This window comes from Acanthaster planci, linkage group LG06, assembly GCF_054643075.1.
Source record: "Acanthaster planci isolate LZ-2023a linkage group LG06, COTS_SCS, whole genome shotgun sequence".
NCBI classification, from domain to species: domain Eukaryota; kingdom Metazoa; phylum Echinodermata; class Asteroidea; order Valvatida; family Acanthasteridae; genus Acanthaster; species Acanthaster planci.
Genome location: NC_141782.1, coordinates 5955673 through 5979045, shown reverse-complemented (window position 1 = coordinate 5979045; position 23373 = coordinate 5955673). Strand labels below are relative to the sequence as shown.

The following is a 23373-nucleotide window of genomic DNA, read 5'->3' as shown; positions in this document are numbered from 1 at the left end:
GCGGTAACGCCTTGTGTCGTTCGCGTGTAAAGCACCACACAAAAGAACCGAACTACGAACCAATCAGCTTGAGCATCTTTGCTCTTTGGCGCCCGTTTCAAAGCCATGCAGCTCACTGGAGCAAAAGCATCATTTCGTGGGCATCCTTTTAAAACTGCAGCCTCTGTCGTTTAGAAAGACAGTTGCCCGAGGAAAAATGTCTGCAAAACTAACAATTAGATGGCTCAATGAAAAATGGCATGGCATCGAAGAAGATGTGGTTCGGAGCAGGGTGAAATCTTGCGATCCCCTAGAAATCGGCATGGAGGTTCGAGTGAGCTACAAATCCAGTCACCACAGAGCAGAAATTGTACGACTCGGCGACAAAAGTAAGTCAGACAGCAGTTTTGATGTGTTCAGATTCACTGTTAGTTCAGGTAGGAGATGGTAAACAAGGTGGTGGCGGGTAGCCGCACGAATGGACCTGCCCTTGTCTCTCGAATTTCCAAATTCTAATTGAATTTATGTATCATTTTATAGATAAATGAGAGATATCAAATTTGGTTTATAGAGGTCTAATAAATAAATATGTTTTTTTTTGCATAAAATGATTGAATATTAAACTTCCTGTCGCTTTGTTCACACTTGTGAAGGCTAACTGTTACCGTACACTCAATTTTGATCCTATATCAGTCCTCTCATATGACTTTCAGAGATTTCTATCAATGGTAACCTAGAAATGTGAACTTGCATTATCAGATTCATTATTGTCATAACATGAACATTTTACAGCTCGAGTTTTTAAATCCATGTACACTAATAATACGTATGTGCAAGTATATACGACGTTCAGATTGGTTTTGACACTTGAGATTAAAGAGTGGCATACATCCTTTCACCACCGTGCATCCTTCAGGATGCAATTTGAAAATGAGTTATTAAAAGCTAAATTCAAGTTGATTTCCTTTTTACAGAGAGAAAACTTTCGGAGGATTCCGATGATGACGACTTGCCGCTGGCAATGATAAAAAAAGTTGCAGTTGGCCCCGCCATCGTTCTTGAGCCCAAGGAGCCCACCGTTCCCATGACCGATGAACCCACGGTCACCGATCCTGAACCCCAGCAACCCGCAGCTCCTGAGCCCGAGGAACCCACCGGTCCCACTTCCACTCCGCGGCCCCATGACCCCACCACCACCGATCCTGAGCCCGAGGAACCCACCGCTTTCAAGCCCCAAAAATCCGCCGCCTCCGCTCCCAAGCCCCACCCTTCATGGTTTCACCCAGCTGCGAACACCGTTGACAACCACCCTGCTCTCCTCCATCCTGAGTACGATCCACTTTCAGATTTCGACCTGGATCTTTCGGCAATTACCGGGTCCAACACCGAATGCACCCCTATCGTGCATCTCCTGACTTCCCAGCTTGCAATGGTAGTTGCCAAGCTGGATGAGCAGTCAGCTGAAACCAGAGGGCTACGGAGTGACATTCAGAAGCTGCAAGGAGACGTCGGTGAGCTTCGAGCTGAAGTTCAAGAGCTTCGGGACAAAGGAAAAAACGCGTCTAGCATACAGGAGCATCGTGAACCACAGTACATTGTCGTTGACCAGAACACGATAACCATTGGCACATCAAACAATGCCACCCATACAATGGACAAGGATATTTATGATAGAATATTTGATAGGGTGAACAGTCCAAAAGAATTAATTGTTAAACTTATGGCCGAGGTGTTTACCAAAGAAGAGCAAGCCCGATCTAATTTCCATGGCGGTGTTGTGTTCAACGGGAAAGAAGGAATAAGTAAGGAGTGCATGCGAAAGAAACCTGCATTCGTTGCAATCATGTCTCAGGCAGCCCTCGAATTTCCTAGAGTAACGATCGACAACGACTTCCAAAAGGCACTGAAAGATGCCGTGAACGCAAAATGCCGAAAAACATCGCTGTTGTTAAGGTTGTAGAAACGTTTAAAGTGTATTTCTGGAACTTTAGGTGAGGATATCTTTTATAATAACAAATAGGCCTATGTGACATATTACCACCACCAACTTTGTGTATCACTCCCGTAGAAACAGGTTTATTTTAAGTCCCTGAAAGATTCAACATTTTAAGAATAAATGAAGTAGAACACCAGAACTAGATTGTCATGTTTATATTTTGATTTAGAATTTTAATGAAAATCAGGGAACTTGATGCGAAAGCTGTGTATCATTAAACGGAAACTCATCCATCCCGATTCACTGTTTTATTTTCAGCCGCCATCCTGTGTACGCATGATTACTTTTATTCCGGATGTATATGTACAGTTCCTTCCCTTTTGAATATATTTCAGCTTTATCCATTCGTGAACCACTCCCAGCTTTGATTTTTTCCCCGCACCGGCCAACGCATGTCATGCATGTAATCAGTTTATTCATTAGGAGCTTCAGACACACCACAGATTGTTTCCATCTCTGTAATAATTCTCTTGACTTTATACAACCCTGAATTTTATTTTGTCACATCCTTGAATTTATATTTTATCCAAAACCTGTACCACCCGGATGGGCTTTTTGACTTCCCGGCCGCATCAAATAATCGTTACTTCTACACAAACCCTCCAATAGTTCCAAAATAGTTATTTCCCTGCTCAGTACACATGTACACAGACGTTTTTGCTTTTGTTTTTATTCGTCCCCATCCCAACAAAATTATTCTTTACTCAAACCTGGACTACGTGTGGTGTCTTTTTTTTTTCTTGAAACCTTTTGCAGAAATTTTATTCTGAGTGTGTGATCTGCCAAAAGCATTGTTTCCCATCTGAGCATCTGTCTAGAGCCAGACAACATGGGGCTTCCTTTTTTCCCTACCCCACTGAATAATTATTATTTTATGTTACAAAATGTCCTTTCCAAACTAATCATTTTATCGCCATCCTAACTTGGACCATATCTGGGGTTCTGTTTTGATCTTCAAACCAGTCAAAAACCTTTTTCAAAACTGGAGCCTCTGCGTAATCATTACATATTACTTTGTTCTTAACAAGCCTGTTTGAAGAATTATGCTCCCCATCACTCGGCAAACCTTTAACCATTTCTTACCCCAAAACACCCAAGTATGTATTCATGCTGCCAGACTGTGTAAAAATATATATTTATTGAAATCGGGACCTTGCAAGGTTCGCCTATCGTCCGACAGTTTTTGTCCCATACAGCACATTCAGCTTGCCGAAAAAAAAACTTATCGGTGACCACAACCAGTGAGACTTTTTTACATTCACCCCTGGTATCAGTATACAAGAATGTATACTATGTAAGACGTCGGTACATCAAAGGGTCAGACACTTTCAGGTTAATAACAGAAAGGCAGAAATCTTTCACATCGGACCAAACCCTGTGAACAACCAACAGTTATTCGGATTTTTTTTGTGACGTTGCCGTTCTCGCACGCACTAGAACGGCTCATTAACATAACAATGCCCTCTTGGCTACTCAGGCATGCGAACGGTGTGGAACGCTTTCCAAGGCACCCTTTGGAACGGGGGTGAACGGGGTTGTTTGCAGAACGGGGGGGAACGCGTGCGAACGCGTGCAAACGGTACTTGTATTTTTGATGCCGCCCCTTAGCAGAAATTACATTTATTACTGAATTTCTAAAGATTACATAATGAGACGTAATATTATGCATTAAAGATGATGTAATATTATGCAATAATTATCGTAACATTATCTTTATAAAAGTTGCTGTTTTCTAGGGCTTATAGCCATTCACACGCTGGCTATCACTGTGGTAATCATGAGTTCTCGTGAGGTCCAAAGTTTGCAACACAGCTTGACAACGGAGGAGAGCAATACATTCCTAGCGATGGCCAAGAAGAAAAGACCAACACGACTGAAGAGGAAAGCGTAGAAAGGAGTGCCGATGGCTAGAGGTTTGGAGAAAGGAGGAGAGAGAACAAAAGGAGAAAAAGGGAAAGGAAAGGCTCCTGCTGCCAAAACCAGGGACACTGCATTCCTGTATGAGGATGAGAAGCTGAAGATGAGAGCTGCCATCCGTGCCAGCATGAAGGAGGCGGGCATCGGTATGAGCAAGGTTTACAGAGTGGTTGCGGAGACATCATCTAGTGATGAAGAGGAGTTCCTCGACCGGCATGTTGCAGATGCAATGGCGATGTCTCCCTGTATGGCAGCCATGATGGAGGGAGAGCAGACAGGAGAGGAGGCAGAAGAGGAGACGAGAGGAGACGAGAGGAGACAGGAGAGAAGACAGGAGAGGAAACAGGAGAGGAGACAAGGGAGGAGGAAAGGAGAGAGGAGGCAGAAGACCGGGAGGAGTTTGGAGGAGAGGAGACGAGAGGAAGAGATTATGAAGGCAGGAGAGGAGACAACTGCAGACGAGACAGAGGCGGCTGGCCCCTCCAGAGGAAAGAAGAAAGAGAAGAGGAGAAGAAGAAGGAAAAGATGAAGAGAGAGGTAGAGCCTGATTCGGATGATGATCCTGATCCCCCCTTCAGCGTACCAGAGGGATTTTCCACCGGACAACCTGGGGTGGAGCCCTAGTCTGGATGACATCACTGTCCGTCCATTCAAGGGGAGGAAGCCGGAGGGACCTACCTTTAGAAGGAAGTCATCTCCACTCATCGATTTCTTCAAATTCTTCCCCCGGTGCTGCTCACATCCGTCGCCAAGTGGATGAACAAGAAGTTGTCAGCCAGCAATCTGCCACTGACCTCTCTGAAGGAAGTAAGGGCATAGTTTGGGATTCATCTACTGGTGGGCCTTGTTTGGATCGAAAAACTACAAGGACTACTGGTCGTCTAATCCAGGACTGAGGAACATCCTCATCTCTAACACCCTGAAGAGACACAGGTTCGATGTCCTCAACCAGCACTTGGCCTGTAGCGACCCAGCCACTGACCCCAACCTCATCAAGGACAAGGCCCATCGCTACTGCATCAAGCACAAGCACCCACTCTATCCCCTCCAGCCTGTGTGGGACAAAATGCGTCGTTGCTGCCTGAAGTGCTACAACCCTGGCTGTGAGCTTACCATTGATGAGGCAATGATCAAGTACCAGGGATTTAAAGCCAGCGTGAAAAAGTTCTTCATGCCATCCTAGCCTATACGCGCTGGTTTTAAAGTGTATGCCATTGCTGAGTCGGCCACAGGCTTCCTTCTCAACTTCAAGGTGCATCCCCACAGCGACAAGCCATCAAAGATGAATGACATTGCCCTGTTCGTTGCCAAGCACCACCTGAATGTCTACCACCACATTTTTACGGATAGGCTGTACTCTTCAGTAGGCCTTGCACGGTCACTTCTCTCTAGCTGTACCTATTTTACTGGAGTAGTGAAGAGTGGGAGGAGGGGTCTACCACGGGATTTCTGTAGCACGAAGAAGTCCAGTCCCGCCCAGCTCAAAATGAAACAGCTGAGAAGAGCACCCAGAGGTACCCTCTACTCGAGGCAGAATGGCCAGCTGACGGTAACCGTCTGGAAAGACACACGGGTGATGACATTACTGTCCAGTGCACATCAGGGCTGGAGGGATCCTGCTATCCACACCTTGAAGAGAAAGTGTGAGGATGAGGAAACAGGACGTCTGAAGCCGGTGACCATTCCAGCTCCTCCTTAAGCTGTCTCCCACACCCGGTGCATGGCTGGCGTCGGCAAAGGAGACCAACTGCGGGTGTACCACACCTGTACCCGCAAGGCACAGCACTGGTGGTGTGCCATCCTCTTCTTCCTCCTTGATGTTGCCGGGTTCAATGCCTAGATTTCGTAAAAACATCACCATCCCTCCACTGACCAGGCCAGAAGCAACAGTGACACTGATGCAGGGGAGACATAGCAAGATCACCAGCCACATACCCATGCCCAGTTCACCGTGGATGTTGCCACTGGGCTGATCGATGGCTATGCCCGAGGTGTCACCCCTCGACCATGGCATATTGACCAAGTTGGGCCTACCTAAGTCTACAAGCCGAGTATGCCCATTATGTGGGGTCAACCTGTGTCCTGGCCGATGCTTCCAAAAGTTTCACAAGGCCACCAAGTTCACAAGTTTTCTTTGGTAGTTTTGATTAAAAAAAGAGGGGGGCAATGATGATGTGCTTCTTTGAAGCAGCAGCTGTGGTTAAAAGACGCAAGTCCTCAGCCCCCAAAAAGCTAGTCTTGGCCCAAGACGTCAGTGATTGATAGTTGTTTTATTTCTGTTGAAGAGCGCCCTCACACAGTTGGTTTTTACTTACTGCAGAACCTTGAAGTTCAAACAACATGGCGGCTTCACGCAAGCAAGTACCCTGTCGATAGGGTCTGGTTTGTGGGAAGGGATTAGTGACATGTAAGACATATTTTCAACTCCATACTAGACATGAAACTGCCACTCTTCTAAAGATATCGTTGGGGACTACAGTTGTGCTGCACTGCATCATGTTTGTGATATCTGTGGCAGAAAAATTGGGGAAACAAAATCATTGTCTGACACCACGCAAGAAATCTGTTCTCGTTTTTATGCAACTTACAATGAGCATGCTGCCTGAGGCCAAATTAATCATACACGCGGCAAATAAAGAAAACGACAACCAACTTGCAGTCCGGGTACTCCATCCTCAAAGGTTAAGGTCTATATGGTCTCTAAGGACGCTTTGGTTAGCTAGGGAGGGCATACTGACTGTACATGATTATGGGTCGAGGACAGCATCCTCTGTCATAACTTAGGCCTAACCTAGTCTGAGTATCACCCGTTCTACTCCGTCCTAACTTGGTACGAATGTCTGAGTTGTCGTGTCTGTTGTGACGGGACTGCAGACAGCCATGATGCATGTGACCTCACAGTGGTGTATTATTGAGGTCATCGAAATTCATTATGCATGCAATTTAGCGAGTGCTCATTGGTTCCCTTGGAAAACCAAGGGAAAAATAAAGATTAAGTTAAAACCCTGCTGCAAGATTACCGAGACGTTAGTACGAGTTGGTGCACAGTCTAATAATGAGTCGTTAGGGGGCACACTATGCACGGTGTCCGCTATCAAGCACTAACGTCTTGAAACCAAGACTACAAAAAAGCTGGCCAGAAACCTGGCATATTGTGGCATACTGATTGATTGCCTCAGGCAGGAATGTAGCCTGACCTTTCACCAACCCTTGTTTGAGAAGAGACCCAGGGGAATCAGGGGTAGGCAACACATAAGTAGCTCATCATGAGCCCAGCAATTGGGTCATTCATCTCATTATACTTAGGTGGCATACATTAGATACAGTTTATGCACAATGATATTGTGTAAATCTGTTTTGATGAGGTATAGTCGATCCATACTCTTTTCTATTTGCAATGGCCCGACTGTACCCAATCAAATAAAATTAAACGGGTAAAGACCTGTTGAAATTTGTTTGATTGGGTACTGTGAGGTAAGAGTGTTTTTCCAAAGTGTTGAAGTTTGTGTGATTGGGGAAGGTTAGGTCCAGCAGCCCTTGGGCAGTTAGGATTAAGCATTCTTAATGTAATTGTTATCTTTTTACATGTACACGTAGAAATACTTGATCCTTTTTAAATTGTAATACTCTGGATGCTTTGAGTTTAATGTCATCTTGCAAGGTCAGATAAAGATCCAAATCAATCAAACAACTGGATAGACTTGGTCAAGGCATTCTTCGCTGCCCCAAACCTTTCTGGAAACAGTTGGATCAAGGCATTCATCTTGGTGCAGCTGGTTTACAAGTCATGCTGGCTTGACAAGGTTGTTGTTCATCTTGATTTTTCCACTGTACACAACAGATTTTTCTATGTTTTCAAGACAGAGTCTGTCGATAGCTAGCTAATGCAGTGCTGGCATGATGAACAAGGCCAACAATTGAGGTGTAACTGAAATAGACTTGAAAGTCTTTATTCTAGGAAAGTCAATTTAACTTACTTTTTGTGATTACAGGAAGGGCTGCGATTTTTCATCTATTTTAGAGGCCATCAAGACTATGAACTGGAAGCTGACACTCAGGAAGAGAAACAGAAGGTACATAACATGTTTATAAGATGAAGTGTGAGTACTTCAGAGTTATTTTCACTGTCAGTCTGGAAACATTTTGTTTTCCTTGAAGGTTAATTTGTCATATGCGTACATGTATATAAAACCTGTGGTACACCTGTGCAGGGGCAGGCAAGCTGTGTTATTTTGCAAATAACATCACAGCCAGAAAGGAAGCATGGAATACTTTTCTGCTGCAAGTCTCAATTATTTACAAAACAGAATTATAGCTCAAAGGCTGCATGTCCTATCTCTTTTAATCAGTTTCAGAACCATTTTTAGCATGTTTTCTGTTTTATTTGCCAAAACTTATGACCCTGTTATATGCCTCTGGGAGTAAATACATTATTCTTCAGTTATATACTTTTATAGAAATAAAGTATTACATTGAATTGTAGTGTTACTTAGCCTTTTTTTTTAAATTGTGAATTTGAAAGGCCCCCTTTTGCCCATAGTCATTTCTTGATGTGGAACTGGCACTATTCGTGATGTAGACAAAACAAGAGACCGTTGCCTCTTTTGTGAAGCAGATTGCTTGATCACTAAAACTCACTGTTGCAAAGAACTAATTTATTTGTTCTTTATCAATATAATTGAATGTTAATTGTGAAATAATACTTTGACGGGAAAATAATTAAATTTACACCATAAAAGCACAGTGTGCATTGCAATAATGTGAAGTTGCCAGCCTGTACAGAAGGAATGCAGTACAGCATTGCGAGCCACTGCATGAAGTGATACAGAACCCAGGATCTCTGAATGTTTTTGGATTATTACATGTACATTCTTAGGGGCCATTCAAAATTTGTGATTTTTTAAATATCAATTTATTTTATTTTAATTGTTTCAATTTTAAAAATTGCATGGTGGTGGCCATATTGAATGCTGTGCCGCAACCGTAAGAACAAATTCCCTCACAGCGCTCCCTGATTTAATATTCTTTTGGATATAAAAGGTTTTTGGCATATCCAGCTGTTTGTTCATTGACTGTGTACATTGAATTTTTGTTACGGCACTTGTTTTTGTTATCGCGTTCTGGATAAAAAATCCCCTGTGGTGCATCAGTTAAAACGAGGAGCCTTCAGGGACCAGCATGGCCATCACTCCGTGAGCCTGGTGACAGTTCAACAGAAAATCAGGCTTCATGTAGCTGTTGAAAATATGGGCACTGAGACCTTGACGTGAATGCATGAAATTGAAAATTATTTGAACAGCAAACTAATTTTGTGAACTAACTCTCCAAAATATTTCTTAATTTTTTTATTGTTTCATGTTTTTAGATAATCAAATTTTGGAATGTGTTATTTTGTCACTGGGGGTCACTAGCTCCCGGCCATTTCATGTCGTTCTTGCTATTTCTGTGGTAGGAACCATTTTACCGTGCATGCTTCTCGAGTGTTTCCACCACACAACTTGCACTATGCAAGTTGCTTCAGTTGCCAGTTTGCAAATTATGAACAATGATGACCATTTTTATATTTGACTCCATACACCCTCATCTACACAAATATTTATGGACAAATTCATACAATCTCCTGCATTCACACGACCAGCCTACATATGCGAATTTATGCAAATATGCCTATTATAATTCGCTTTAAAGACTTGATTATTCGTACTGCCCCTTGACTTTCCACAATGCACTCCAGTCCTGCCGCCATGTTCGCCCTTCTTTTCTCAGTGCCTATCATTTACAGACATGTCTTTATGGCATATTTGGAGTTTTGAGTTCCATTACATTTTGCATTTGTGAATTGACTAGATTCCTGCTTATGAATACAGAGTGATTTCTTATCTATTGGCAAGAATTTTCTATTTTTGTCATTCTTTTCTGCCCTTTGGGTGTTTGACATGACCTACTGTTGCATTGTGTATGGCTGCTGAACAGGTTTGACGCGTAGCCCTTTGTTCTCAGTGTGGTGCGTGCGTTCGGACAATAACGGCCCTTTATGTTCTGTTATGGGTCTGGCTGTGGAGTGGGGCCTTACGAGCTGCCCTGCTCCCCTGTGGTGCGATGTGTCAGGGAAAGACCCAGTGGAGTGGCTAGGCAGGGGTTGAGCGTGCAGTGCCACAACACTACCCCAGACCTTTATCTACATTGATCGGGTTGAGCGTGCTGTGCCGCTACACTACCCTTGATCACTGAGGACTGCTGCTTGGATTGATTGCATTGAGCTATCATTGACACCTGATGACCACTCCATACACCTACTGATCAGGTTGAGCATGCTGTGCCACAACACTACCCTTGATCACCGAAGTCCACTCTGTATATCTACGCATTGGGTTGAGCATACCAAGCCGCATCACTACCCTTGATCACTGTTAACCAGAGCATGACAGAGCCAGAGCGTCGCTATCTACCACATTTCCAAGTGACCCTGCCTTCCGATGGCCCAGCAGGGCTCGCGGGGCAATGGCCCGCCGTCTGCCCCAGGTCCCTCACTGGTTTCGGCTCGCCGTGCTTCATCTGCTTGGAAGTCAGGCCAGTCAACCCCTTCCAAGCAGGCAACGGGCTCCACAGCAGGTTCGCCACGCTCCACTGCTTCCACCATGGGCGAGTCTTCAGCACAGCATGGCACACAGCCTGATGTTGTGTCAGATGATACTACCCCTTTTGGATTGCTACACTGCCAGGGCTTTCATCCGCCACACCCCATCTGCAGCTCTCTGGTATGACCTCCAGTCTGCCCGTGGACTACGGTCCTGATCTGGGATGCTCCACCCAGGATATGACCGACCATTCAGGGGATCCTCACCCGGCTGCAGCTTCAACTGTCCCAGCCTTCGGCTCCTCTGCTCCAGTCAAGGCTAAGAAATGCAAGACCAAGGCCTCTTCCTGGGTTTCTTCTTCCTCATCCAAGGCCAAGAAGAAGCGCCGCTCCAATCCGGATCCATCCCCTTTGATGGCAACTCTCCAGTCCCTCTTGGAGGCCTTCACATCCCTTGCCTGCAAGATTCCAAGCCTCAGCCAGCGGTGATTGCACCGGACCCAGATCCCCTCTCGGCCGTCCCTCCTCTCTCTCAGCAGGCATTTGAGGTTGAACTGGTATCTGTTGTCCAACCAGACCTGTCCCCCAGCTGGATCGGGCCCTGGATCACATCCCGGATTGTTGTAACTCTATCCTTTCAGCAGGTTTTGCAGAATTGGTAGTCCGTCCCGGGACAACCAAAATATTTTTTCAAACAACCAAATGTTCCAGGCTGCCAGACTGACGGGCAAGTACCTGTTTTCAGCAACACATTTGCTGCATTGCATTTTAATGCTGGCATTTTAGAAATTTCAGCACCGTGTACAGAAAAAAGATCACAAAAACGCAAAAAAAAAATGACATCCCAACCTCAATGTTGCACAACTCTACTTGTTGGGGTAGGTGCACTGTGGTATGTCCAGTCGAATCAGGCACCGTGATACATCCGGTTGCCATGAACAATGCAGTGGCTGCAGCAGTGGCTATATTCAGTTGTTTTCCTTGTTCCGGATTGCAAAAACTATATTCAGTCTTATTACAGCTCAATTATCTTCAAATTCCAGTGAAATGGGATCAGTAGTCTACCTTGTATATGTATGCAGGCGTTACTTAAAAAATGTATTCAAATTTTAAGCTTTTAGTTTTGTCTTACAAGATCAACAAAAGTGATGAGGGCACTTTTCCTAGTTCTGGATCATGGATTGGTTTAGCCAGTTCCAGATCGCTTCAACAATTTTTTGACACATTAAAGGTATAGTCAAGCGTAAACCCATTTCTCGACCAAAAAATGTAACAAGCATATTTTCTAGTAAAGCACATCTTATTTTAAAGGGAATTAGTTTATCTATTAGAATTTCAGTGCATTAAATGGATAGCCTGCATAAATTTTGACTTGACTTTGCTGCTCAGCGAGCCATCAACCATAAATCCCACAACACCACAAAGTTGGCAAACCCATTAAGTCAGGTACAAAATCTATTAGGCACGTGTAGTTGAGCTGACGATGTCTGTACGTTTACTTGCATGCGCAATCCGAAACTAGGAAAAGCATTCATGGAATCTTGCATAGTGAGTGACCTACCATACAGACTTGTAATTTTTTCAGATGTTAGTTTTTTTGTGTCAACAAACATTGAAGCGCGAATGAGAAATTCCTTTTCTTGAAATGTTCTGGGAACAAAATTTGTACTGCGAGACTTCTATTATACCTTTCAAAAAGAAGTCGTCTTAGCATGTAATGCTGCAGAGCAATAGCAAAAAGGTGGGCATTTATTTAAAGTGATCTGGAACTAGGAAAACAACTGTAATTACTAAAAGCTTGGAGACCACATGGGGCAAAAACTTCCTTGTCGGGCAACTGAAAATGAAATTCGGGCAACCAGGTTTTAGACTCTCCTGCCCGAAGGGCAACTACATTTTTTGAGGATTTCCTGACCCCTGCTTTTGAACCACGGTTTGGCTCTCCCTTCCTCGGGCCTTCAACTGCTGTCTTCCGAGGATGACGGCATTGACTCTATTGCCAGTCTTACTCAACATGAAGGCTGCCTCCTATCCTCTTGAGCACGACGTAATCCATTTTCTCAAGCTCCCGTCTTCAGATCCTGTGCCTGTGGAGCAAGGACACACTTTGTTTAAGCATCACTGCTACCGCCTTGAGTCGGCTGAGTCGGATTGCACCTGCGTGGAAATGATGAATGCTTTTGTGAAGTCTAAGCACTGGCACGCAATCCTTTCCCCAGGCTCTGTCTTACTACCCCTTTCCCCGGGAGGACGTCTCTAACTCCCTGTCAGTCCCGGACATCCCAATGCAACCAAAGACAAGATTTCATCTGATTCTGGCAAGCGTGCCCTCCTCTTATCGGATACACAACTTCTTGCTGCAGCCTCTGATGCTCGGCCTTCCTCCTTGTCCTCTCAGAATATATTGCCTGGGCCTGCAAGGAAAACTCCCCCGTCTCACCTGACTTTTGCCCTTGCCTGTGCACTCTCGACGATGGACTTAACTCCGTCTTTGAGCAGTTTGTCTGCATCTCGCTTATGGCCACTTTAAGCCGTAGAGCCAACACAGTGGACGGCATGCACATTCCCTTCGAGTCAATCAAGTGCAAACTATTGGATGTATTGCTCCTCAGGGACAACTTGTCCACTGGGAAAGTTTCTGATGTCCTCGAGTTGGAGGTGAAGTGTATGGAGATCACCAAGAAAATGTTGTTTTGTGAACCCGCAGGCAGGTCCGTCCTCATCTTCAGGCTGTTCCTTCAGTCATCCACTGCGGTCAGCAACTCTGTCCTCAGGCTCCTGTCGAGCTCCATCCCTGGCCGCTTCGAGAAGGTTCCAGCCACAATCCGCTGGCCGCAGGTCCACACCAAACGCCCCCAGTCCCCTGGCTCTGCCTCCTCAGCTTAATGGCCAACCTAGTCCACCTCGTCCCCTGGTGTCGACTGCGGATACTGCCACTTCAACTGCATCTCCTATTTCACTACCATCCCAAGAGCGATCTGTTGTTATCCCGGTCCCTATTCCAGCTTACATTTGCAGTTACCTTCGGTGCTGGATCATCACCCAGCTTGTGTCAGCTGGCCTTCCTTTCATCCCTCTAAGTCTGGATGTGACTGTGACAACAGACGCATCTCTATTCGGATGGGGAGCCTCTCTTTCTCCACTCCGCGCCTCCAGGGTCTGGAACACTGCCTCTCAAGGCAAAACATATCAACGTGTTAGAACTCTACGCAGTGTTCAGTGCTCTTTATCATTTCTGACAGCACTTAGTAGGTCATTCCGATCGAGTCCAGAGTGACAACTGAATGCCAGTGGCATACATCAATTGCCACGGTGGCACCCACTCTCCCCGGCTCTGTGCCCTTGCGTGGCAGCTTCTCATGTGGACGAGCGATCAGGGGATCAGCCTTCAAGCTGTCCACAGACCGGGAACCTGCAACAGCAATAGCAGATGCACTCTCTGAGGCCGCTGTCTGCTGACAGAGTGTATTCTTCATCCGAAAGTTGTCAGCCAGATTTTCGCAGAGATAGAGGATCCTCATATCAACCTCTTCACATCCGGCGACAATGCGCACCTTCCGACGTTCTGCTCCAGGTTCCCTCACCCGTGAGCATGGGCAACAGACGACCTGCAGATCTACTGGGCAGGCCTTCTGGTATATGCCTTCCTTCCAATCTCCCTCATCCCATGGGTCTTCTCCAAAATAGAATGAAGGCCATGTCGGATCCTCCTCGTTGCCCAATTCTGGCCTCCCCAACCATGGTTTCCAAGACCGAACACTCCCGGTACAATGGCCGCTGGTCCTTCCGGTCTGAGAGGACATCCTCTGTCAGCCCATGTGAGGGATCCTCCACCCAGCACTGGAGAGTCTTCACTGGACGTGCTGGATGTTTTCCAATGTTCCTTCAGGGCGTCGGGCCTTTCTGTAGAAGCTGCGTCTATGGCAGCCCATAAAAGATTTACAACAGCCGACTATAACATTTAACAAGGTGGTGGCGACAGCCATAGTGTTTCTCCAACCGGAGCTCCTGTGAGTTCCATTTTGGACTTCTTTATGTATCTGTTCCACTCGAGCCTCAAGGTTGCCACCATCTGCAGCTACCAGTCAGCCTTGGTGGCTGTCCACTCAGGCTTCAGTGATGGCTCGACTGTCTCCAACAATGCTGCTATCCATCATCTCCTTCGAGGAATGTTTGTCGAGTGTCCTCATGTCGAACGCTTCGTGTTATCCTGGGACCCACGGAAGTGTTCTTCGCATTCTTGCCAGTCCCCCTTTGAACCACTGGCTGATGCATCTGAACTGTATCTCGGCATCAAGTTGGCATTCCTCTTCGCGGTCGTTACATCATGATGAGGTAGCAAGCCATATGCCCTGTCGATTGTCGAGGGTCACATCTGCTGGGAGCCACACAGGGTTTGTCTCATTCCAACCATCGATTCTTAATTAAAAACCAGATGCCTACCTTCCAGCTTACTGTGGCATTTTATTCCCACAAGCCAGCCTAGGTCTCGCCAATCTGAGCGAACTTTTTCCAACTGTGTGGAAAGTCACCTGACCTAATCCTAAACTATCTACCTTGGCCCTTGAGTTTGACGAGCTATCTAAGGTCCAGGGGTTAAGGGTCATTTTGGCGGAAATATACCACTGATTGGTAATTGATTAGGTGACCCGGTTGACTGACACTACAATGAGCATGTGCATGAATAAGGTATTACCATCAAGATCAACTGGACTTATTTAATATACTTTTCTTTAGCTTATTTAATCACTAAATTACATTGGAATTTACTTATTTTATACAAGAGTTACAAAAGAATAACACAAAATACAATTAGAAAAGAACACTTAAATAATCCGCACTCAGCATTCCACATTCCACAACCTTTTACCTGTATCTGCAATCCGCACTCCTCACTTGGGTGACTGCACCCAAGATGTCAGCGGATCGCCGGTGCTAATTAACTAACCCAAACTAATGGGTAACTTGGCATCTACCAACACTCTGGCTGTCCATACTTAAAGATTATTTTCAGTGGTTAAAAGTTATAAGACCTGGCAGATGTGCTGGTTTAGTGAGAATGATTATAAATGGTAAGAGAATGAAGAGAGCCAAACTTTTCTCATCATTTTCCGTCAATTTTTTGCTCTTTTTATGGCTTATAGTTACTTCTTAGGTGCTTTAAAAAACATCAGTTCAAAAGTAAACTAAATTCTCCTTGTTGTTGAGAGAGGTTTTGAAATAAAGTCCTCTGGTGCAAATACTTTGACGTAAAACTTTAAATAAATTGAAGTCCATTTGATTTGCACTTGTAGCCAATCAAATGCCCAACAGATGTACCAGTGTGCCAAATTATCCTCAGATAATCATTTTTATAAATCTGAAGGTGCTAATTTGTATTTTACATGATCAAAGTCACTCTTTTGGAAGTTTTGAAAAATGACACAGTAAAAACCCCCCGCACTTACTGGTATTTAAAAAATCAGGAGACATTGGACTACTCCCTTTGAAATGTTGTCTTTTTTTAATGTACCCATGCACAACATGTTATTTAGTAATCCTAAATTATGTACAGCTTTATAATGATGTAGGATTGCTTTCATATACAATTTTGTAAATTAACTTGCCAGATGTGCCGGTTATTGTGCCTGATTGTGGAAAACAACAAGTCCTCAGCCAAGGGTCGTGTTCTTACCCAAGCAGACTTAAGAGGAACACTGAGACGCTGTCAACAAGTTATCAAGGAAGGATTTTTGGAGAAGAAGAATCACAATCTGTACACCACATACACAAGGTTTGGTTTTTATTATAGGGGTGTGAAATCTCTGCCTTTTTGTTGAAAATGCCAAATTTAATTTGCGGCTTTTTAGCTATCAATGGGCCAAATTTTTCTTCCTTTCACAAGTTCCAGTTTTTCCATTTTTTTTCTTTTTCTATTGACGCGATAGCCAGGCCAAATCAACAGAACAGTACTGGAGTTCCCGAATAATGCACGCGAGTGAATCTGCTGTACTGTACAACATACATACATGCAGGTTCATTGTACATGTATGTGTATTCCCCCGTATGTACGTGCGTACAGTGTATACAGACCTGTGTACGGGCATATATTCGGCACGGAGCAAGCTTGTAAACAGCTTCCCCGGACCATTTTGTCGTGTTTGGCTGCCAATAAAATATCAATATTCATATGTGTGTCAGTGGGACTTGTTACAGCTGTTTGTGCATGAGCAGAAGAAGTGACTAATAAGCTTCACTGTTACTCGTGGCAGCATACATTTCATTGTAACTTTGCGGCTTGAAGTAAGGTTAGTAAATTTTCACTTTCGCTGACAGAGGCTTTGTGACAACTGGTGCGAGGCGCGCAAAGTTCTTGTGTCACGCAGTCTTGTGCAGTTTTGCATCGTTTTGTATTGGCTTTCAAACAATTTTTGGACATAGACTAATCTCAATATCAGTGCAACATGTACAATTGTTCAAAGAGGTTCCGACTTGGATACAGTCTTTGATAAGACCGATCCTCAAGTTATAATTCCATGCAGAAATGAACTGTAGATGAGACAAGGAGGCAACACAGCATGATACGGTCCATGCCCGGAGAATCCAAATGCCTGGACATGCGATGTATGGTGTACGCACGCGGTGTGCATTATTTCAAGAACTGAAATTTTAAAAACATGCTCAGATCATGTGAGAAAAGTGCCCACTCACTCAACAAACCTTGACAGACTTTACAATTTTGGTATACCTATTACTAGTTCATTTGGAAAGAGTTCCATGTACGGACACTTCATGCCTCTGTGCTCAAACCTAGAATTGAAAATATGGCCTAAATTGCAAGAAAAAAATCAATGGTTACAACAGGAGGCTGTAAACTGCACCACAGAGCATCTACATTTCAAAATTTTCCAAGAGCTTTTATGTGGACACCGGACCTCACACTTTATATGCTTCGCACTTGGCACTCGGGATTTCAGCTGTTTCCAGCTATTTTTTGTGTTCCATTCATACCCTTGCATAGAGAACCGAAGTGAATACGTCATGCACACAATTATGTGTGTGAAAGGTATTAATGTGAGAACCAGAGCAAGATGACGCGTGTATTCCATTCATTTGCACTGCTTTTTCTGGTTCAAAGTGATGTCAGACTTCAGTACTCTAAAGTATTTTATTCAATAACTAAAACAATTTTATTATACTATCCCTGAGTTGATTCCAAATTATTTACGTTTAGTTATTGGATTGTTTTTAGGAGATGGATTCGAATACGAGAAGGTGAATTGTCCTACTATAAGCCAGATGATGACAATCAGCAAGCTTTGAATATACTGCAACTGTCAGATGATGTAACCATTGTAAAGAAACTCAACTTTAATGGTTTTAGCATTGCAACACGGAAGAAGGTCTACTTGTAAGTACCCGTTTCATTCACCATTGCTGTAGTTGAATCAGCACAAATTTGTTGACATTGATTTCGTTTAAAAGGCAGTTGTTTCATTTTATTGGGGTTTAAGTTGTTTGTTACCTTCTCACATTTCTGTGGGAAAGCATCAAAGTATTTCACCCAGTCAGATAAAGTGTTGGCAACTAATGAATGTTATGAATGTTTAAATAATTTAGAGCTGTTGCCATCGAGAAAAAGTGTTACTACTTACCTGTAAAGGCTTCAGCAACTAGTGCCACTAGTTCAGTAGTCACCAATACCAAAAGGTATTGGTTGTCATGACCATCAATTTCCAGATAGTTGACTAGTTGTGACCTGACAACTAGTCAAACTGTGTGATAACTAGTGGTCAGAACTTGTAGCCCACACCATGACTACATTGCACATGTTTCACAGCAACAACAATAATTCATCCATGCCCACAACTGCACAGTGAGTACCCAGTACCCAGTACCCTTGTGTTATGCAGCATAGCAGTTGCTGGTGATTGCATGCACACCAAGGTTTGGTAAACTGCACATGCACCCCACAGATCTGGACAGGAGTGCACAGAACACCAGGTGGGCGCATACTTACTACTTCTTACACACGATTCATCCACGCTTGAAGATTGTCTTTCATGAGCACGACTGTGTACAGATGCTTCATTCAGCTAAGGGATTGTGTTTTTATGCATATCTGTAAAATAAAATGTATTTGTGTTGAATGTACAGTTTAATACATTATTAACTCTGTATTAGTAATAAGTGTTATGTTACACACCACGGTAACATTTTTCTGATGTCTGTACCTGTGTTACTCCTTCTCCTTTGCAGGGCTATTTTGCTAAATAGTGTAGGCCATGTTCCAAGTGTGACCTGTCATGACAAAATGAGCATAAAGTCGCATCCCACTCTTTCCTATTTTGAAAGTTTAGAGTCATTGAAGTGGAGGTCAATTTTGGGGTTTTGTAATATTTGGAATGAGTAAACAGTCTCCAATTTCATTCCAAATATTTAAGGGGATCATAAATGTAAAAATTTCATGTTCTCAGCAGTTTTGATGATAACATTATTTGAGCCTGGTCAGAAATGTTGAAACAGTGTCTTGAATAAAGACGCAAAGCTGCCAAAATCATGTGTGAGGAACCCTAATGCTGCAATGAGGCGAATGCCAAACAGTTCCCATCTGATGTGACCATCCGCTATGGAGAGGGCACTAATCTTGCAGTCTCTTTGCTAAGTGATGACAGCTAAAAGGAATGCGAGTTTGATGCTTAAGTGGAGGAGGAAGGAACAGGCCACCGGTTCAAATGGCAGTCTGGCTAAAATATGCAATACGTCCCCCAAGCTCCAGAATGGAATAAGGCTTCTGGGAAAGTGTCTTATTGTCAAATTATCTGTAGCTGACAACCCATCAGGGAAGCTGTAGTGAAGTGCTGCGGTGGCGGAGCGGTAGTTCCAAATAGTGGCCACTGGCAGACTGGAGTTAAAAAGGTGCACGAAGAAATTGGCTGTGACTGAAAGAGGTGCCTCTGCTGGATTCACAGCTTGCCCTCTCCTCAAGGAATTGAAATGTCATAGATCTTCCTTGTAGACAGTCGTTGACCCCTAGTGGCCATGGAAGCAGCTTCTTCAGAAAGGCCTGCTGCTTGAAATGATTGTTGGACAATGTCAAGCTGATTAGTTATAGGTGAGCTGGATCCAGATGTAGGATGTAAGACTTGAGTTGGAAGATGATGTCCGGGCTGCATAGGACAAGAGGAAGATGGACTAGCAGTCTGATGATGCAAGGAAACCACGGTTGTTTTGGACAGAATGGGGCAATGAGGAGGATTCTACAGTTCTTTTGCTCCATCTTGGGAATCAGTGATAGAGGAGGGAACGCGTAGGCCAGCAGTCCTGTCAAGTCCATGCGCAAAGCATCGGTGGCCCATGCCTATATCTCTATAGCTTTTCCACACGTTTTCTAGCGTCAAAGATTTAGGCACTCATCCATCTAACTGACTTTATATTAGGTGCATATTTAGTCCATCTCTCTGTGAGGGTGGCATCATCAGGGGTCACGTGACATTAGATTAAAGTTGCTGTCTTTCTCCATAGGTATTGTACACGTTTTTAACCAGCCAGATTTTGGCACTCTTCTCAGTCAAAGTGACTTCATTCTGGTGCACACTCATAGTCCACCTGGTAGACAAACGGGTGGACTATGAGAAACAAAAATGTCATAATGATTTCATAATGGGTCACGCGACATCACACTGAAGTTGCAGTTTTTCTCCTAACATTTTGCTCACGTTTTTCTACTACACCCTATTATCAATCTCAAGGAGCAAGTAGTCCTCAACTTCAGCTGCGGATTACTATGAAAACAAAACAAGAATCTGAGAAAATTTTCCTCTTTCTTTAATTGGAAATATACAAAGGAGTCAAAATATCAAATAATATTTCATGAAACTTGTTTATTTCAAATGCAAGTCATGTGATATGAATTTAAAGGAACAGTTTTTCTGCATAGATGTTTTTAGCCTGTTGAGTTGTACATGTTTCAAGGCACCATTCGGGTACTTAAGCTATCTTTCATTTTCATTCAGTTACAGTCAACAAAGACCCAGATGTAAAAATTACGCCAATTTTATGACGTCATGATGACATCTTCTTGTAATTTTTTTATTGATTTTTAATTATTTCATTTTCCTCCTAGCTTTTGTACGCGTATTTTTCACCAGCCAGTCTTCAACACTTTGTCGATCTGACTGACTTTATATTATGTGTGTCTCACCAGCTAGAGAGGGTCCAAGGAAAAATTGTCATAATGACTTCATGGGGTGTCATGTTTCATCACATTTATTGTGCAAACTTCAAAGCCTTATATCTCCTGTAGTACATGTCCTATATGGTTAAAACTTTGCAGATAACTAGAAAGGGAAGTGTTATAGACAAAACTTGACCGCATGTTATGATGATGTCATCATGTGACATTAACCACTTCCAGCCGCAGGCTCCGGTACGGGAGGCATAGGCCTTATAAAAAGTTGCTGGGCGTTTCTTAAGAAGTTTAGTGCTGTCAGTTAAAAAGTTTAGGCCATCATTGGAGGTAAATAAATTGGTCTTAGGCAATAATAGGTTGCTGGGGCCGGAGAATAGGGACTTTATTTTATAGCCGGGGTGACAGAACTTATAAAAGCCTGTAATAAAATTACGAGCTGCTGGGCACTGCCAATCAAACCCCGTATTCTTTCATTGCAGAGTGCTGACAGTAGTGAAGGTAATCCATGTATTGTATTGTTTGCGCTGCCTGGCGCTCGTAGCGAATTATCGCTGCACTGCACTGAAGACAAAGCGCGGGCTCATTATGCACCTGTGCCCCATGAATGACCCGGCACGGGCGCTGCCGGCCCTTACCACGTTGACTGACAGGGCTTGGCCCTCGCTGCTTGAGAATTAAATCGCCGTGCAGTGGCTACATGTGTTCATAATGGGTATCGTGTTATCAGAGCACAGACAACATGGCTGAAGTTATATCCGGAGAGTCCGGTTCTTCCAGTGAAAGCAAGTTTTATCTCAGTTCAGACAAAGGTTCTTCGTCTTCTTCATCATCGCTGTCACCTGCTCAAGTACAGTCAAGTACAGAAATTGACAGTGATGTACCCTTGGTGGTATATGCCAAGCGCAAGAGACAGTCCCGTACACAGACCGCCGCGTCGACCAGCAGCAGTGCCGCACTGTTCCGGTGGACAGATGAAGACAGTACACCACTGAAGTACGGCTTCACCGGTAATGGTGGTGCCGTCGATCCCCGCCTGCATCGCAGCTTGACCTGCAGTGAAGCCTTTGAGCTGTTTTTTGATGACGTTCTCTACAACAAGATAATGCAAGAGACCAACCGGTATGCCGTGCAGAGGCCCGCTACGACTTCAGCGCACATGCGATCATGGACTGATCTGAACACTAGGGAACTGAAGGCCTTTCTGGGATTTTGCATAATGATGAGCATTGCGAAGCACTCGACCGTTCATAGCTTCTGGTCCACCAACCCACTACTGAAGATGAGCCTATTCCCATCCATCATGCCCCGAGATCACTTCTTTGCCATCCTGCAGTCCCTGCACTTCAACGATTACACCGCGATGCCAGAGGACTGCACTGACCACCTCTTCAAAGTGCGCCCAGTTGTCAACCATCTTGCTCAGAAGTTTGCCACTGTCTACTTTCCTCAACGGGACATTTCTGTCGACGACTCCCTGCTGAAGTTTTACGGGCGTCTCCGCTTCGCTACCTACAACCCCAGAAAGAGGGCCCGCTTCGGCATCAAGATGTACAAGTTGTGCCAGAGCACGGGGAGTGCCGCCGGGTACTGCTACAACTTCAAAATCTACAGCGGCCAAAGTAAAGGAGACCTCCCACCAACTACACAAGTGGTGATGGACCTGGTGAACGACCTAAGTGGCAAGGGCTACAACCTTGCCCTCGACCGGGCCTTCAGCAGTCCCGATTTGTTTCGACGACTTCACAACCAGAAGTTCAACGTCGTCGGCACCGTCATGGCGAACAGAAAAGGGATGCCGAAAGACCTGCAGTCCGTCAAGCTGAAGCGGGGCGAAACAGCGTTCCGGTCGGCCGACCTGGGTGTCAGCGGTTCTCTCCTGGCCATGGTGTGGCGAGACAAGCGCAACATCCGTATGCTCTCCACCATGCATACGGCAGACATCCGTGGCACCGGCAAGCAAGACAGGACAGGGCAGGAAAAGCAGAAACTGACCTGTGTCATCGAGTACAACGCCCTGATGGGGGGCGTTGACAAGAGCGACCAACTAGCGGCAAATCATCGAGCTACTCGTAAGTCCCTCAAGTGGTACAAGAAGCTCTTCTTCTCCCTGCTCAACTTGACGCTGGTGAACAGCTAAGCCGTGTACTTGGCTGTTGGTCACCGCCTCTCCTTCCTCGACTACCGCTTGAGTCTTGTCCGTGAGCTGCTGTTTGACGAGCCCTTGCCCGAGTACCGCCCTCAGCACAATATTCCACCAGTCACCAACTCCCACTTTGTCAGCCGACACTTCCCCGTGGACTTTGAAAGGACCAGCTATGGCGACTTCCACTACCAGCGGTGTGTCCTCTGTGCTTCCCGTGGTCTGCGAAAGAAGACACACTTCGAGTGCGACACGTGCCACCAGCCCCTTTGCGTCGCCCCCTGCTTCAAGGAGTACCATACTGTCCACTAATTGACACTTTGAACATTTACTTTCATGGACATTTTCATTGACATTATATTTTGTGTTTTTCATGACTTGATGCCCCACTTGTCTGGTGTAAAACAATATGTCATTTACTGGTGATTTTAGGAGTTGTCAGGTTTTCAACCTTTGAAAAAAATGATGAAAAAGACAAAGTTTCTGGAAAGTACTGCTTTGAGGATGTTGTATTTTCATCACTTGAAAAAGTGGCAAATTTCCTTGTAATGGATTTACTAAATGGTCATGTTTTCAACCTTTGAAAAAATTGA

At 44.6% G+C, this 23373-nt stretch overlaps 2 protein-coding genes across 9 annotated transcripts in view; both read left to right on the top strand.

Moving 5' to 3' along the window:
- Window positions 1-23373, top strand: part of LOC110987750 (uncharacterized) — a 523067-nt gene that overhangs the window by 182324 nt on the left and 317370 nt on the right. For all 8 annotated transcript variants that reach the window (XR_015425693.1, XM_087138265.1, XM_087138261.1 and 5 more), the window contains 3 exons: window positions 7885-7965; window positions 16079-16242; window positions 17701-17859. Coding sequence is in view for 7 of the 8 variants with exons in the window: in XM_087138265.1 (XP_086994391.1) it covers window positions 7885-7965; window positions 16079-16242; window positions 17701-17859 (404 nt within the window). In the remaining variant the exon portion in view is untranslated. The remainder of the gene's footprint in view (window positions 1-7884; window positions 7966-16078; window positions 16243-17700; window positions 17860-23373) is intronic.
- On the top strand, window positions 3229-7876 carry LOC110987753 (uncharacterized). The gene has a single exon (XM_087138270.1). It carries the CDS (start codon window positions 3879-3881, stop codon window positions 4419-4421), a length of 543 nt encoding a protein of 180 aa, XP_086994396.1. The 5' UTR covers window positions 3229-3878; the 3' UTR covers window positions 4422-7876.

Excerpts from the sequence above, each read along its gene's own strand:
- LOC110987753 (XM_087138270.1), top strand. The coding sequence starts at position 3,879 with ATGGCTAGAGGTTTGGAGAAAGGAGGAGAGAGAACAAAAGGAGAAAAA.